The following is a 15,729-nucleotide window of genomic DNA, read 5'->3' as shown; positions in this document are numbered from 1 at the left end:
AATTATCCATGTATTCATAAGAACTATCCTCTTATTTAATTTTAATAAACACCAATAATGTATTTATTTCTGAGACAGAAAAGAAGCGGTTTTAGAAGACAAAATAATAACCACACAAACATATGTAAATCTTAACCCCTTATCGCCTGTGAACATGTTAGGTTACATGAGAAAGGGGGATGAAGGTTGTGTATAACTGAGGTCGCTAATTAACTTGAGATGAGGGGATTGCCTGCATCATCAAGGTGGGCCCAACTTACCCACAAGGGTCCTTATAAGTGGATGAGGGAGTGAAAATTGTCATAGTCAGAAAGGCACGGGAAGATGTTATGTTGCTGACTTTGAAGACAGAGTTAGGAGTCAGGAGCCAAGAAATGCAGACAGGTTCTTGAAGCTGGGAGAGCAAGGAAAGGTACTCACCTAGAGCCTCCAGGAGGTGCACAACCCCGCTCGTGCCTTGATTTTAGCTCAAACACTTTGGACTTCTGACCTCCAGAACTGTGAGATCATAAATGTGTGTTGCTTTAAGTCATTAGTTTGTGGTGATTTGTTACAGCAGAAAAAGGAAATTGATTTAGGAGTGCAATTAACAGGGAAGTAATACCTGTGGCAGAGCCTGCTCGCTGCCCCTCAAAGCCTGTGCTTCTGTTCCCAAGTGTACGGTTGTTGCCAACAAATGGCTGCCCAACAGGGCTCATATTTTCCAAGGACCCCTAATTTTCCTACCCTCATTTCTTTACATTGCAACTGGCATACAATGACTCGGTGGACTGTGGAAATGAATCAGTCAGGAGTCAAGATGTTTCAGCTCTGGGTTCTTGACTCACGTTCTCTGTTGCCTGGGTCGAAAACTGCGGCCCCCTGAGTGTGGCTCTTCCACAAAATACCACGTGTGGGCGCGCACATACAGTGCCATTGAAATTTCGTGGCCACACTCAAGGGGCCAAAGAGCCACATGTGGCTCACGAGCCGCAGTTTGCCGAACACTGGCCTGGGTGATGATGCAATGCAACCAGTAGCTTCTGGCCGCAAGATAGAAACTCAGCACAGAAAGGTCAACTAACTTGCCCAAAGCCATAGTGTGGCAGGGATAGAATGAATGAAAGGGACAGTGGAGTCAGTTGAAACTGGGGGAGGTCGGCAAGGGCTATATATCCTGCATGGCTCTATGAGTGATGTTAAAAAGTTTTTAATTCAGAAGAAGCCTCTTAAGTCATTTTTCATAGGAATGATATACTCAGATAATAAGGTTGTTTTGGCAGGAGTTGAGAGAATAAAAAGTAATAATAGCTAATACTTATTCAGTTCTTTTTGTATAAGGCTCTATTCTAGGTGATGGTGGTGGTGGTGGGTGTATGTGTGCGTGTTTCCATTCAATCCCATAGTACTCCAATGAGCTAGGAAGGTTCAGTATCTCCACTGTAAAGATGAAGAAACTGAAAGTAAAGGATTACAAGGTTACACAGCTTGTAAATTATAGGGTAAGAATTTGGACAAGACGTAGTGTGTCTGCAGCGCCCACATGCTGAGCCACATGAAACATGCCCCACTCTATTTAGGAGGAAGAGTAGAAGGGAGAAGTCAGTAAGGGTCCCATGATAGGAGTTCATCTGAGAAATAATGCTAGAAGGGAAGATTGAAAATAAATAACTAGAATGGATAAGCAAATAAAATATATATAGGGCTTCCCAAAAATGTATACAGATACATTTTTGATAGCTCAATTGATGTTTCATTCTTTTCAAATTTAATCCATTGGAGTTAATAATTATTCAAAGTGTGTATTTGGAGGTAGAATTAATATAATGTAGTGATATAGTGAATGCAGGCCAAGAGGTAAATGACAGTAAAATACCAAGGGCAGAGCCCAGGTTTCTGGCATGAGCACTGAGCCAAAAGGGACAAATTCCTGAACTGTGGAACCCTGGATATGGGGTAGCCAGGATAACATAGAGTCTAATATGGGGAACAGTCTAACTGAATTTAAAATGGTATAGGTTATTAAAATAAAAATAGCTGTTGCAATCCTAGAAAAATTGGGACAACTTGGACAAATTTCATCAAGAGTTGAATACAAGTGAAGCCTTAGAAAAACAGATCTTAAAAGAGCAGAACAAACTACAATGATATATTCCACACAGAGACACAGAGAATCTTAGAAGCAGCATCATGATTCAGATTGTTTTCCAGCTTTTCTCTTGATGTGGGAATTGATTCTCCTCCCCATGATGCCGGAGAAAATGGCCAGAAGATAGAGGAGTAAATGAACAATTCTTAAGCACATAGAGATCTTTTTTTAAAAAATTTTACTTTATTGTTTAAAGTATTACAAGTAGTAGTACATATGTCTCTTTTTTTCCCCATCGACCTTCCCCCGGCCTCCCCTACCCCCTGGCACATTCCCTCACCTCCCCCTCCAGTGTCTTGTGTCCATTGGTTATGCTTATAAGCATGCATACAAGTCCTTTGGTTGATCTCTTACAGGGATCAACCCTACCCAGCCTTCCCCCTATAGTTTCACAGTCTGTTTGATGCTTCTTTACCTCCATATCTATTTTTGTTCATCAGTTTTATAATGTTCTTTATATTCTACAAATGAGTAAAATCATGTGGTATTTTTATTTCACTGACTGGCTTATTTCACTTAGCATAATACTCTCCAGGTCCATCCATGCTGCTGCAAATGGTAAGAATTCCTTCTTTTTTTACAGCAGCGTAGTATTCCACTGTGTAGATGTACCACTTTCTTCTAATCCACTCATCTGCTGATGGGTACTTAGGCTGTTTCCAAATCTTAGCTATGGTAATCTGTGCTGCTATGAACATATATAAGGTGCGTACATCCTTTCTCATTAGTGTTTCTGTTTCCTTGGGATATATTCCTAGAAGTGGTATTACTGGGTCAAATGGTAGTTTTATTTTTAATTTTTTGAGGAAACTCCATACTGTTCTCCACAGTGGCTGCACCAGTCTGCATTCCCACCAGCAGTGTAGGAGGGTTCCTTTTTCTCTGCATCCTCTCCAGCACTGTAGTTTGTTGATTTGTTGATGACAGCTGTTCTGACAGGTGTTAGATGGTACCTCATAGTTGTTCTGATTTGCATGTCTTGGATGATTAGTGACTTTGAGCATGTTTTCATATGCCTCTTATATTTCTAAATGTCCTCTTTTAAAAAGTGTTTATTTAGGTCCTTTGCCCATTTTTTGATTGGTTGTTTGTCTTCCTTTTGTTAAGTTGTATGAGTTCCCTGTAAATCTTGGAGATTAAACTCTTATCAGTGATCACATTGACAAATATGTTCTCCCATGCAGTGGGATTTCTTGCTTTTTGTTGATGGCTTCTTTTGCTGTGTAGGGCAGTTCTGAGAACAGTGGCTTTGTGAAATAGCTTGTTATCTGGTATTGTGATCCCTCCAGCATTGTTCTTCTTTCTCAAGATCACTGCAGCTATCCGGGGTCTTTTTTTATTCCAGATGAATTTTTGGAGAGTTTTTTCTAGGTCTTTGAAGCACGCCATTGGTATTGTAATGGGGATTGCATTGAATTTATAGATTGCTTGCATAGTATGGACATTGTAATTATGTTGATTCTACCAATCCATGAACATGGTATACTTTTACATTTGTTCATGTCTTCTTCTATCTCTTTTTTCAGCATTCTGAAATTTTCTGAGTACAGGTCCTTTACCTCCTTGGTTAAAATTATTCCTAGGTATCTTAATTTTCTGTTGTAATGGTAAATGGGATTGTCTTTTTAGTTTCTCTTTCAAGCACATAGAGATCTTACTGAGTCTTCTGTCTGAAGGACAGGACTGATGAGAAGTTCAAACTAGAGCATAGAAAAAATGCCAAATACTAGAATAAGTTAGTGAGTAACTTGTGAAACTTTCATGCAGGAAGATTTGTACAATAAGCAGATGTTTCTTCTATATCCTGCTTGCCAGGGTACTCACATATTCAACAAGGCTGGAAAAATAGGTTTGGAAGGAATAACTTTATTTAGGAGATTACTCTGCCAAGAGGAACCTCATTACCTCTTGGCTTGGTGCTCCAGAAAAATCGAATCCAGCTGACAAAATAAAGTTTAGTGAGACACCCAACTAAAGACTGTAAATGCTCTCATCTCAGCATGCTTTTCCAAATGTAATCTTCTGGTCTGGAAAGGAGAAGTTAACTGTTCATTAATGAAGTGCAGGTGGACGTGAGCAATGGAAATCAAGAGAAAAGTTCCCCACGTGAAAAGAAAAGCCTAAAACTGAACGGTAAGACTATTTATAGGGGATTAGCTCAAGAAATGCCTATTGAGCTCATAATGCCTGTGCCAGGAATGTGCTACCTGCAGTGAAGTCTACCACGGTTATTAACACCGTTCTTGCTCCCAAGGTTTATGCTAGATGGGAAAAAAGAGGAAAAGGACAATGAAGGAGAAGAGATAGAAAAAGTGCATGATGAGAAAGATGCAATAGAGGAGGAAGAAAAGTGAGGCTGGGAATAAAAATGAGAAGGAAAGTAAAGTGGGGCAAGAAGAGTTGTTTGCAGCTCCCACCCTACTTCAAGCTCATACTAGGTCTCACTCACATGCATTATTATAACAAATCCTTAAAAACAGTGTCTCTCATTCTTTCTTTTGACATATGTTCACTGAGTTTTATTGTAGCTGAGGTCATCTAGAACGCAGAGCCTTCAATGATAATTAAGGTATTAATACTTAATTTGTAAGCTGCAAGGCCAGGAGGCAATGTTAAGGAGAAAAGAGTGGGAGTAAAGCATTGATTCAATGCTATGTGGTTTGTTATTGTGCTGACTAACCATTTCACATTCAACCATAAAGACATATAGCAGATTTGTGTATTTGGAGACCAGAGTTTTTGGAAAGGTTGCAAGAACATACTGGCATAACATACAGATGCAACTGGGAAGAACCTGGCTCCCTCCTAAATCATGTTTCCCCTTGGTGAAGTTCCACTCATCAGGTAGCTATCTTCAATGCTGCAACATCCAACTCCTCAGCTGCCCAAGAAGCCAGATCCCATGCACCACAACGTGCTGTTATATCCACGTTTGGAAGTGCACTGGCAACTGTGTGCTTTTAGGGAATCAACAATAAGAAAGAAGGTGGTAAAAGGAATATGAGATGGAGAACAGCCTTGAATTCAATACAAGCATCGTATATGTGCTAGATACTGTGCTGATTGCTGAGAACAACATAGATGTGGTTCCTGATCTCATATACCGTGCACAGTAGCCTGGTTAACAGGGCACACAAACAAACAATGATAGTGCAGCAAGATAAAGTGCTTTGATGGGTAAGGAGAAGAAAACCTATGTTGTCTCCTAGGTTCAGTGTCTAGGTAGGGGTTCTTCAGGTAAGAGTTCTGCGTCAAGGATTAAGTTTTCGAGGGTGGAGGGAAATGACAGAGATCATAGGATTGTGGTTAGTAGTCCGACAGAGACTGGCTCTAAAGGCCTAGCCTGTGCAAGAAAATGTTCCATGTGTTGAAGCTCAGAGTGTTGGACAGGGATGGAGAGGGCAGCAGTTCAGTCCCACCATCTCAGGATCTGATCACCAGCAGGCCTAAGACCACAGAATGCTACCTCTCTCTACCCTAAATCCACAGCCCTTTCCTTCACCCACACATATGCATGTTCAATTTCTTTCTCTATGCTACCCCCAAAGCAAAAAGAATTCAACAAAACACTCTCTCACTTGAGGAGTTTCTCAATTTGACTTCCATAAGCAAGTGCATTTTCCCATTTATAGGTCAGACACCAGTACTTAAAAATACAAAAAAGAAGGACCCCAAGATTGGTCTGCAAGGACTTTACTGCCTAATGGGTGACAAAGAGAAGAATATCAAGTGCTAGAAGTCAGGCAAAAAGTGATGTGTTGTTACAGGGGCATGGACTTAGTGCAATAGGATTAGGCAAGCTCTAATATTACTTGGTAAAACCATTGGAAAATATCCAAACACATCTTGCTCTTGACAATTCTGCTCTTCCTTGATAACAAACACTTTAGCTTCAGTTATGCACAGAATTAAGTTATCGATTCAGTGTGTTAATTTTGAAGAAATATAAAGTATGTTGCACAAATATGAACACATGTTCTTCCTCTTTAGGAGATAATATTAAGCAGGTCTCACATGCTATCAAACGCATTTTTCCGTAAGCATTTTTTCCCTAGGAGCAACCTTTACTCAGTGCTAGATTTTCTCCTGTAACATCCTGCTTCTATAATTTTTTTCAGGGCCTTCTCTCCTGCACTCTTTTTAATCATGTGAATTACACCTTGAGCTAAATAAATTAAGAAAATTTTAATGTCAAGAACAGCCTGATAATTTAATGAATGCTGAAAGTAGGAACTCTTCAATATTTTTGCTAAGCACAGTAATTCAATAAACACTTGCTATAGCGCACTAAGATCAGTTTGTTACACTTGATTAAAAAGTCACTAAACTGAAATACAAATGCAATAAACAGAACCAGGAAAAACCAATCTTCATTTAGACTCCTAGTGACCTATTTCTTCTAAATATTTAGTGTGCTTTCTCTAAACTTTTCTCAACTTTCCCACTTTGGGACTTTTGGAGAGAATATCTGAACTATATGAATATATATATTCCCAATAATTGAGTATGTTTCCAAGGTAGGAAGTTTACAGGCCAGTGGCCTTCTGTTCCATGTTCTCAACTGAACTGCCATCAAATATCCTGCTGCTAATTAGCAAAAATTATTTCATTAAGTTATCTCTGCTTCTCTGTTAGCAGAAAGCAAGAGAAAATGCTGCAACACTCTTTAAACAGTCTCATTCCTCTTCTAAGGGTTAACACTAAGGGAAGTTCTAAGTGAATTGTTTTCCTGACACTTTATTTTCACACCCAAATGAGCTTATTGACTTTAAAATCAATTTCTTAAGATGGGTAAAGGATATTTGCAGGCCCTCAAATGATGGTGAAATATCTCCTTTAATTGTCCCTTAAGAAATCTGATCATCTGTTCATAATGTAAAGTACTTTAGTTCATATCTAAAAACTTCTTGGATAACCAGATAAGTTTGAAAATAGGACATGACCACTCATGAGAATTTTCTTAGCATACTGACATTTCTACATTTTTAGATACAGCTAAGAATATGAGATTTCTTCTCTGCTTGAAAGCCTATAGTGGGTACCCACAGTCTCAAAAATAGTCTTAACTCCAGGGGAACCCAAAGGCCTAGTTTTCAGGTGCCACTGTCACTTCCTATTCCCTGTGCTCTCCTTTCTCCAGTGCACTGGCCACCACTGAATATAAACACCTCAGTTCTTTTCCAAATGTCCCTCCTGCCCCACTTAAAACATTCTTCCCTATTGATCCTGCAAACTTTCATTAAGCATTACCTTCTTTATGAATATTACCTTTAGGCATCATTATAACATGGTATACACACACACACACACACACACACATAGGGTGGGGCAAAAGTAGGTCTACAGTTGTGAGTATGCAAAGCATAGAGTTTATTCTTCTGTTATCATTTACCACTAGAGGCCCAGTGCATGAATTTATGCATGGGTGGGGTCCGGCTGGCCCAGTCCCAATCAGGGCAGAACAGGGCCGGGGCCTGTCAGGAGGAGGAGATGGTGGGAGGTTAGCTGGTTGGCCCACCCCGATCAAGGCCCGATCAGAGCCAGGCTGGATGGGGGAAGGGGCCAAGGGCGATTGGCCAGCCAGCCCCACCCCTGATTGGTGTGGCAGAGCACATAAGAGGTGAAGCTGGCTGGGGGGAGGGGCCATGGGCCAATGGGGTGGTGGGAGCTGACTGCGGGAGAGGCTGGCTGTGGGGAGGGGCCGCAGGCTGATTGGAGTGATAGGGGCCTATCAGGGGTGGGCCCAGCCGGGGGAGGGGCCATAGGCAGTTGGCTGGTGGCCCTGCTCCTGATTGAGGTGTGGGAGCTGATCTGGGGTGGGGCCGGGCAGGAGGAGGGGCTACAGGAGGTTGGCCGCCCTGCCACGCCTTTATTGGGGTAGGGGGGCAATCAGGGGTGAGGCCAGCAGGGGAGAGTGGCTGCAGGCTGATCGAGGTGGTGGGGGCCCATCAGGGGCAGGTATGGCCAGGGGGAAGTGCTTTGGAGTGATTGGCCAGCTGCCTTGCCCTGGATCAGAGTGGGAGAAGCCAATCAGGGGTGGGGCCGACTAGGGGGAGAGGCCAAGGGAGATTGGCCAGCGGCCCCACCCCGCCATCAGGCCAGTTCGCTGGCTGCAGTGGGTGTCATAGTGACCAGTCGTTTGGTTGTTATGGCATTACGGTCGCTGGCTTTTTATATATATAGATTATATTATTTTCCATATGAACAACTTTAAACCTACTTTTACCCCCACCCTGTATGCACACACATATATATAATTAGAGGCCTGATGCATGAAATTAATGAAAAGGTGATGGCCCTGGCCCCGCCTGCTGCCACCACAGCCGGGGGCCTCTGCCACCTCTGCCATGGCCCCCGTTTCCTTGGCTTTATCTGGAAGGAAGGATATCAGGAAGGATGTCCAGTCTAATTAGCATATTATGCTTTTATTATTATAGATGGGCACATTATTAAGACACAATATCCTAATTGTTCATTCAATTGTTCATTCCAATTAAGAGTCTATAAATTAATGAAGGGTACCTTGATAATAATACCCTAAAACATAGCTGTACATAAATTATTTATTTATTTATTTATTTATTTATTTATTTTTCGATGTGTTGTTCCATTTATTCATGCATTCATTGTTTGGCTTCTTGCATGTGCCCTGACCGGAGATCGAACCTGCATATAAATTATTTAAATAGTATGAATGTATCATTGTCATCCACCTTTAACTGACATCATCAGTATATTTAAAACCAATTTAATGAACTAGAAGACTTGAAAAACACTAATGTGGTTTATCAAAGTACCAAACAAGTCAGATCTAAAACCCAGAACCAAAACACATTCAGCTTGCATACACTAGTTATACTATATATATATATATATTTGTATATCTTCCCATAGTGCTCAGAATTCCAAGCCATTCCCATATCTGATTATTCTCTCCCTTAATACCAAGTCTGAGCCCAGCATGAAAAAGACTTAGGACTCTCAGGAACTACTGAGTCTTACTGGAGTATAGGGGTGAACTAATGTATTCAACAATTCAAAGCTAAAGTGTGCTCCATTTTCAAAATAGCTTTGTCCATTTAATGTCAAGTAATAAATCTGAAATTTGAAAACAAACAAACAGGTAGTGTTCTGCTTAACTGCAACCACACCAATTCCTTTTCCCAATTTTTATTTAGTTTTTGTAGAGTTTTTGGTTTCATTCTTTTTTCACCTAATGAATGCATTCTATTTCTATGCTGTTTCATTCCATATTTGTTGATATTCCAGGCCCTAGGCCACATTGTCATAACTTGATTAAATCTGTCCCAGTCTTTATTAGATTTTAGAGGTGTGTTCCTTGTTTCAATGTTTTACCTTCTGAGAAATCATCCTTGAATGCAGGCTAAGTGGCTTTAATTTCATTTGAGAAAAGGGCAAAAAGAAAATGGCCTCACCAAATATAAGCTTTTAGACTTGCAGGTAAACATCACTCTTATTAGTGCTTCTCTTATCAAAGAAAAACACAACAATAAGTGGTAAACAAAATCATAAATAACCCTCTATATTTTTATCCCCAAAACTATTGACTTGGCTGCTATCACTGGTAATACTTCTCATATTGATTGTTACAGCACTATTTTGACTGCAGCTAAAACATTACATGAACCCTGAAGAATAGAACCAGGTAAATATGCCACAGCTGTTCTTATACTATCCTTACAAACACCATGAATTGAGGTCGAATGGATACTGGGACATCAGCAAGAATAAGTTTCCACAGAACACAATTCAGTCTCATTGTCCAGCCTCAGCAAGAGACATGGGAGCCTTAAGGAGAGAATTAGCATTCTTCCCCAATCACCATTCTAGCATTTAGAAATTCTATTGCATGAGAGACCCATAGAAATGAATCTTGTGTTTTTTACCTCCCCCTCATCATCCCCCAGGATTGTGGATTGGTCTAAGATCAGGCTCTTAGAAAGCGATACAGCTAATTCACAATGAATGACAGAGTTTTGTGGGGAAAACGTCAAATAATTCCATTGCAGAGACTGAACAGACTATCCTGGAGTCTAAGGAGAAATCAACCTTCTGGGAAAGTCAGCTGTGACTGCGAAAAGAGTTTCCAAAATCGATGCTATTAAAATTCTTTCTCCAAAACCTAACATAATAATAATCATAAAAAAGACATTCACAAAAACTGAAATGCAAAATTGTCATCAATTTTGGCCTTCTTCCTGCATTAGCTGAAAAGGTTAGAAATATTTAAATTGTGTCACTTTAATTGGGGAAAAACACTCCATTGGTCCCATTCAATGGCAATTCAATTATTCTCTCGTGTTTAACTTGAGCCAAGGAAGAAATTCTCATGTTGCCAGCTTTGTCAAGGCATATCTATAAACGATAACAGCAGGACAGGAAAGAATTTATAAGAAAGGGAAGTGATGGCTGAACAATCTTTCTGGTTCACTTCCATACAAGAGCAAAATAAAAACCTTTGTTAATGTCTACAAAGGTAAGTAGTAAGCTACACCATGCTTTTAATGCAATTGTGACTGTGTTGTGTTTCCAATGCAGCAATAGTTTGACTCTGTGTTCAACTTTGCACAAGAGTACATGGTCTTGGTATGCATCACTGTGTTTATATCTTGTCCCCACATCTAAGACCCCTCCAACCCTTTACCCCTCTGAGAACTGGGCTATCAGGCTTAGGGATTTCTAAGTACTTTTTTTGTTTCCATGTGAACCAGCATACTAATCTGAAAGTGTAATTTGGCCTTAGACTTTTTCCTCTTCATTACATGCTTGAAGCATATGGTAGCAGGGTTTAATAGGCTGCAAAATATATCTTTAATACCCCTCCTCTCTTGAACCGCCTAGCTTGCAAGTCATGCTCAGCTCTAGAACACCATTCATTCATCTCTTCCTAATTATAATCTTCCTACCCAAGATGTTTCTATTAAGAATGTTGGAAAGATTAAAGTTGAAGAAATTTTAGAAATAGGTGATCCATAATTAAAGCTATTTTCACTAAAGAAACTGTAGGAAGATGAAACTGTCAAAAGAAGATTAAAAGTTGAAGCTAAAAATTGGTCATAAATTCTCATTTATGTGTGGACCCTGAATACCCTAGAACTCAAGACAATAGTAAAAGGGGAGAAGAAGAAGGTGAAATAGAAAGATCACCAAGGTCTGGAAGAAAAAGCTGGAACTTTTCATCAATCTTGTTCTTCCAAGTTTAGAGGAGTAAGCATAGTCATGTTTTGTCCTGGACCAGAACGTGTGTAAATTGTCACTTTGAAAAATTTACTATCACTTTTAAAAATTTTTATTAAAATGTAACTATCACTTTTAAAATAGATCTTGCCCTGTAAATATGGAAGTAACTTCAATTGTTGAAATAAATGCTCAGGAGTCTGTAAAGATTCCTCTGTGAGTTATAAGGACCATCACCCAAAGGCTGTGTTCTCAGAAGCCCCTGGAACAATAAAAGGCCATGTCAAAAAAAAAAAAAAAAAGACACCTGGTAGGAAAAGCTTGACAGGATAAAAAGGATGCATTTCCATAGCAAGAAAGCTCAGATCTAACCTCCCTAACTAAATTCCACAGGAGAGAATGCATGCGCACACCCAAGAAAGCATCCCCACCTTGACCACTTCAGCAGAGGGCACTGCTGTGGTTGGGATATGTCACACCTTCTTCTAGGGTAGAAGCATATCGTCTACTCTCGGCTTTTCAGTCAATTGACTAAGGAAGTCTGGGCCAGTTTTTCAGTCTCTATATGTTATCACTGTCTCCAACTCTGAAACAAAGGGACCAGTGCTGAGGTTGCACCTGCCCAGCAGAAAGCCTACCATGGAAGAAATTGTTTCTTCTCCTCCTGCTTTTCATAACATTTAAAATTGTCAATTTGGGAATAAACTGACATTGACCTTAACATTTAAAAGTGATACATCTGCAGAAATTTTCACATTCACAAACTCACACGCCCAAAAACCTCTTGAAAACAAAACAAAACAAAACAATACTATTATTCATTACTCCAGCCTCTCTGAGTGTGGAGTGAGTCAGTTAGGATCTTTCACAATGATCCTTTGAGGCTGCTGTTTTTATTACTGCTATTGTTTTTAACTATTCCAAATTAAAGTGGCAGAATATAGGAATGATTTGCAAATAGTCAACAAAACAAATATGAAATGTGTGAATGCTGAGGGTCCACTGCATCCAGAAGAATCTGAGGAGAGAAGGCTGGAGTCTATCTCCCTTCAGGCAGTGGCACCATCTGTCCCTGGAACTGGCTGCCTACCTTCCTTGGCCCTCTGTGCGGTGGATGCTGGTGTGCTCTGGGCACAGTACACCGCCCGGGTCTGGATCCCACCTCCACACACGGCTCCCGTCACAGGCCAGTGGGGGTCCTGCTGCTCGAGGAGGAGAGAGACTTGGCATTCTTTCCACTCAGAAGTCCTCCAGGAATACCTGTTTGGTTTGATTTATTTAAAAGAAGAAGAAGAAGTAAGGAAAATATAAAATTTTAAAGAAAACTTAAGTCATGACACCAAGTGTGCATAATAATCTCTCTTTCTAGGGCCAAATCATTGCCTATAGGTAAGGAAGTCCACTGGCGTGGAACACTAAATCCCTTTTATGTCCTAGAGAAAAACCATCCTAACCAGATGAGGTTAAGGAAGGAACTATGGATAAACACTAGAATGTCCTCAGCCTTGAAGCTATAAGAGTAAAGAATTAGGAGGAGTTGGAAACCACATGAGCCTCATTCATAGCAGCTGCACTTGTAATGGGGCCTCATTTCACAAAATTCTAGAAAACTTGGTGTGAAATTTGGCCTTTCTTCTTTTAATGAATAGGATACTGTTTGAATGTGTGAAGCTGGGAATATATTAATTTAATGGACTGAAATGACCTCCAACTTTTTAACTTTCTTGATAAAGGAAAGTATTTCTACCTGTTTGACCCTACTGGGAGGAAGGTTGCACATATTAAAAAGTTGAATTAATGAAATTCCCCTTTATTTAATTGATGGGTACCTTTTTTACATGTGCTGACATGCTGTTATTTACACTTACTTAGCAATATATCCTGTGGCTTATAACTAGTTAAGATACATACTAAGAGAAAAACATACATACATGAACACACACTCAAATAAGGAATGAAAACACAATGGACTCTGTATACATCTGGCAGAAAACAAAACAATCGTAACAACACTACACTCATACCTGAAAAACTATTTCAGACAGAATTTCCTTTTACAGGTTACTACAGCATTCCCCAAACCCACAGTATTAATATAATTCCATGGCATTCACATAAATACCAACAGAATCATTAACTTCTGGGACAATAAATGAAACCTAAGAACATTTTCATATCTGCTATCCCATATCAGATTTCAGGAAAAAACTCTCAGCTTTGTGATTGTTTAAAAGAAAACAAATGATGATAAAATAAGCACGTGTCACCAAGGCTCAGGCCTGATGGAAAGAATAAAATTTAAATCAAGCAACAGATGTTGAAATCAGGAGACGAATCTCTAAGAAAACCTAATGATGACTGAACTCCTCATAATAGATGTCATTATTCTACAAGGTTTGAAAGCCCTGGCCAGTTTTTCTCAGTGGTTAGAGTGTTGGCCTGCACACCAAAGGGTTAAGGGTTCAATTCCCAGTCTATCAGGTACTTTGGCTGAGGGTTCCATCCCTGGCCCAGGTTAGGGCACATGTGGGAAGCAACCAATCAATGTTTCTCTCACATCGATGTTTTTCTCTGTCTATCCCCCTTCGTCTCTCCCTTCCACTCTAAAAATCAAAATATCCTTGGGCAAGGATTAAAAAAATAATAAAAAAATAAAAGGCTTGAAAGCCCAAGAATCATTAGTCTTGTGAAAAGCCCACTAAAGAAAGATTTGCATAAACTATTGCAATTTGTTATAACACAACTCTTCTCCCTCTGCTTTGCTACTTCACTTTCATATGGTTTTCAAGGCTTGGAAATGAGTGGGCTGGGCAAGTGTTTAGAGAACAGAATGTAGGTCCTGCTTATGCCAGTGAACATAGACAATTATACCTTCCTAATTCCTCGGCATGAGAGACCGGGAAAAGTTTGGTTCTCCCCAGAGGTAGTCCTTCTCCAGGGGTGAAGCTCCTAAGCCGTTCCTAGCTCGCTCAGAGTTGCCTCCTGACTCATATTCTCTATGGCCACTCAAGCCAAGGCTAGTTCCTCCTGCCTCTGAGCCTTAGGGCACAGGTGGCTCTGTATTCAAGGTCAAGACACAATGATGCAGGGGTGTGCTGCAGTGGATGGTTATAAGTCCTCATTTCAAACCCTCTTCCTACCAAGGTTCCCTGGAAGAGCTCTCTGGCTATTAAGGAGGGGGTGAGCTGACCCCCAGCTCCTATGACAGCAAATAAGAGGCAAAAAGAGGGTAGTGTGGTGGAGCTGACCAGCATGCCTCAGGGTCCAACTGACCTAGGACTTGCCACTTAGTTACTAGTCAAGTGACTTTGGCCCAGTTCTGTTTCCTCATCTGTAAAATGGGAGTAATAACACAAATGTTGAACCTGGCATGTAATAAATATTGAATAAATATTGATTCCCTTTCTTCTTATGTCCTTCACATGTGCCTTTTGCCCACTCGCTGCCACAGGAAACACACACACATACACACACAATTCACATTTTATGTATGAGGATTTCATTGATTGTATCAATAGTCCTAATATTAGGGACTCAGGACTGTCATTGTGCAACTTCCAGCAACTAAAGTTCGGCAAAGAGCATACTAATAAAAGAAATAATGTGCAGAATTACAGCAAGTCACAGTCATCTGTTCGCTTGTGTGAGAGGAATGGCCCTGGCTGTATGAGTTGCCTTTTCGATTCATTTCCCATGATCTTACAAGAATTAGCCATGGAGGAACTTTGGAAGTCATTCTAGAGAAAAATGAAAAGGAAAGTTTAATGACTTTAGTTTTGTATAAGGTAACTAAAACGCTGTTGGTAGCTCATTAAGCAAAGACACACAAATTCCATTCAGTCGCAAATGACAAATTCTCTAAAGAAATATAAGACATTTCTCACTGTGGCTCAGAGATAGCTTACCACTTCAGAGAAACCACCACCCAGCAAGTGGCAGAGGAGTAAGCATGCCAGGAAAGGACTTCTCGGTTCCTTTTGAAAATGAGGGTCATTTCATAGTCTTTTCTCATCCTTTTATCTTTATTTTTTCAAAAGCACTATCTCCGTTTAGTCACAAATCCCCCAGCCGTCATGCAAACCGGTCATCCTGAACTCCACCGACCTGGGCAAGTGTCTCCAGGATCTGACAGAATGAGACATCAAAGGAGTTCACTCAGCTTCACTTTCTCCTTTAGAAGCCCTTGCAGCGACATCCTGCTGTCTCTGAACAACCTGGCTTTCCCACCGTCTGGGACACTCCCTTTAACGGCTAAGTCTGTGCCAGAGACCAGGTCCTTCCCACTCTCTCTCCCAACTCGGATTCCTTTCAACACATCCTCATCTTGTCCTTCTGCTCAGGAGGGAAATTCGGGGATTCTCAAAGGCCAGAGTCCTACCTCCTCTGAATGAGCAATACTTTGA

The 15,729-nt window shown here is 40.5% G+C and overlaps 1 protein-coding gene across 1 annotated transcript in view; it reads right to left on the bottom strand.

The window, feature by feature from the left end:
* LOC107182191 (thrombospondin type-1 domain-containing protein 7B-like) overlaps window positions 1-15,063 on the bottom strand; it is a gene marked incomplete at its 5' end in the record, with an annotated part of 306,117 nt that extends 291,054 nt beyond the window's left edge. The window contains 2 exons of the mRNA XM_015560290.1: window positions 12,417-12,586; window positions 14,942-15,063. Coding sequence (XP_015415776.1) covers window positions 12,417-12,586; window positions 14,942-15,063 — 292 coding nt within the window. The remainder of the gene's footprint in view (window positions 1-12,416; window positions 12,587-14,941) is intronic.
* Between the last annotated feature and the right edge of the window lie 666 nt (window positions 15,064-15,729).

This window comes from Myotis davidii, unplaced genomic scaffold (genome assembly GCF_000327345.1).
Source record: "Myotis davidii unplaced genomic scaffold, ASM32734v1 scaffold275, whole genome shotgun sequence".
Lineage (NCBI taxonomy): Eukaryota > Metazoa > Chordata > Mammalia > Chiroptera > Vespertilionidae > Myotis > Myotis davidii.
This window is presented reverse-complemented; position numbering and strand designations above follow the sequence as displayed.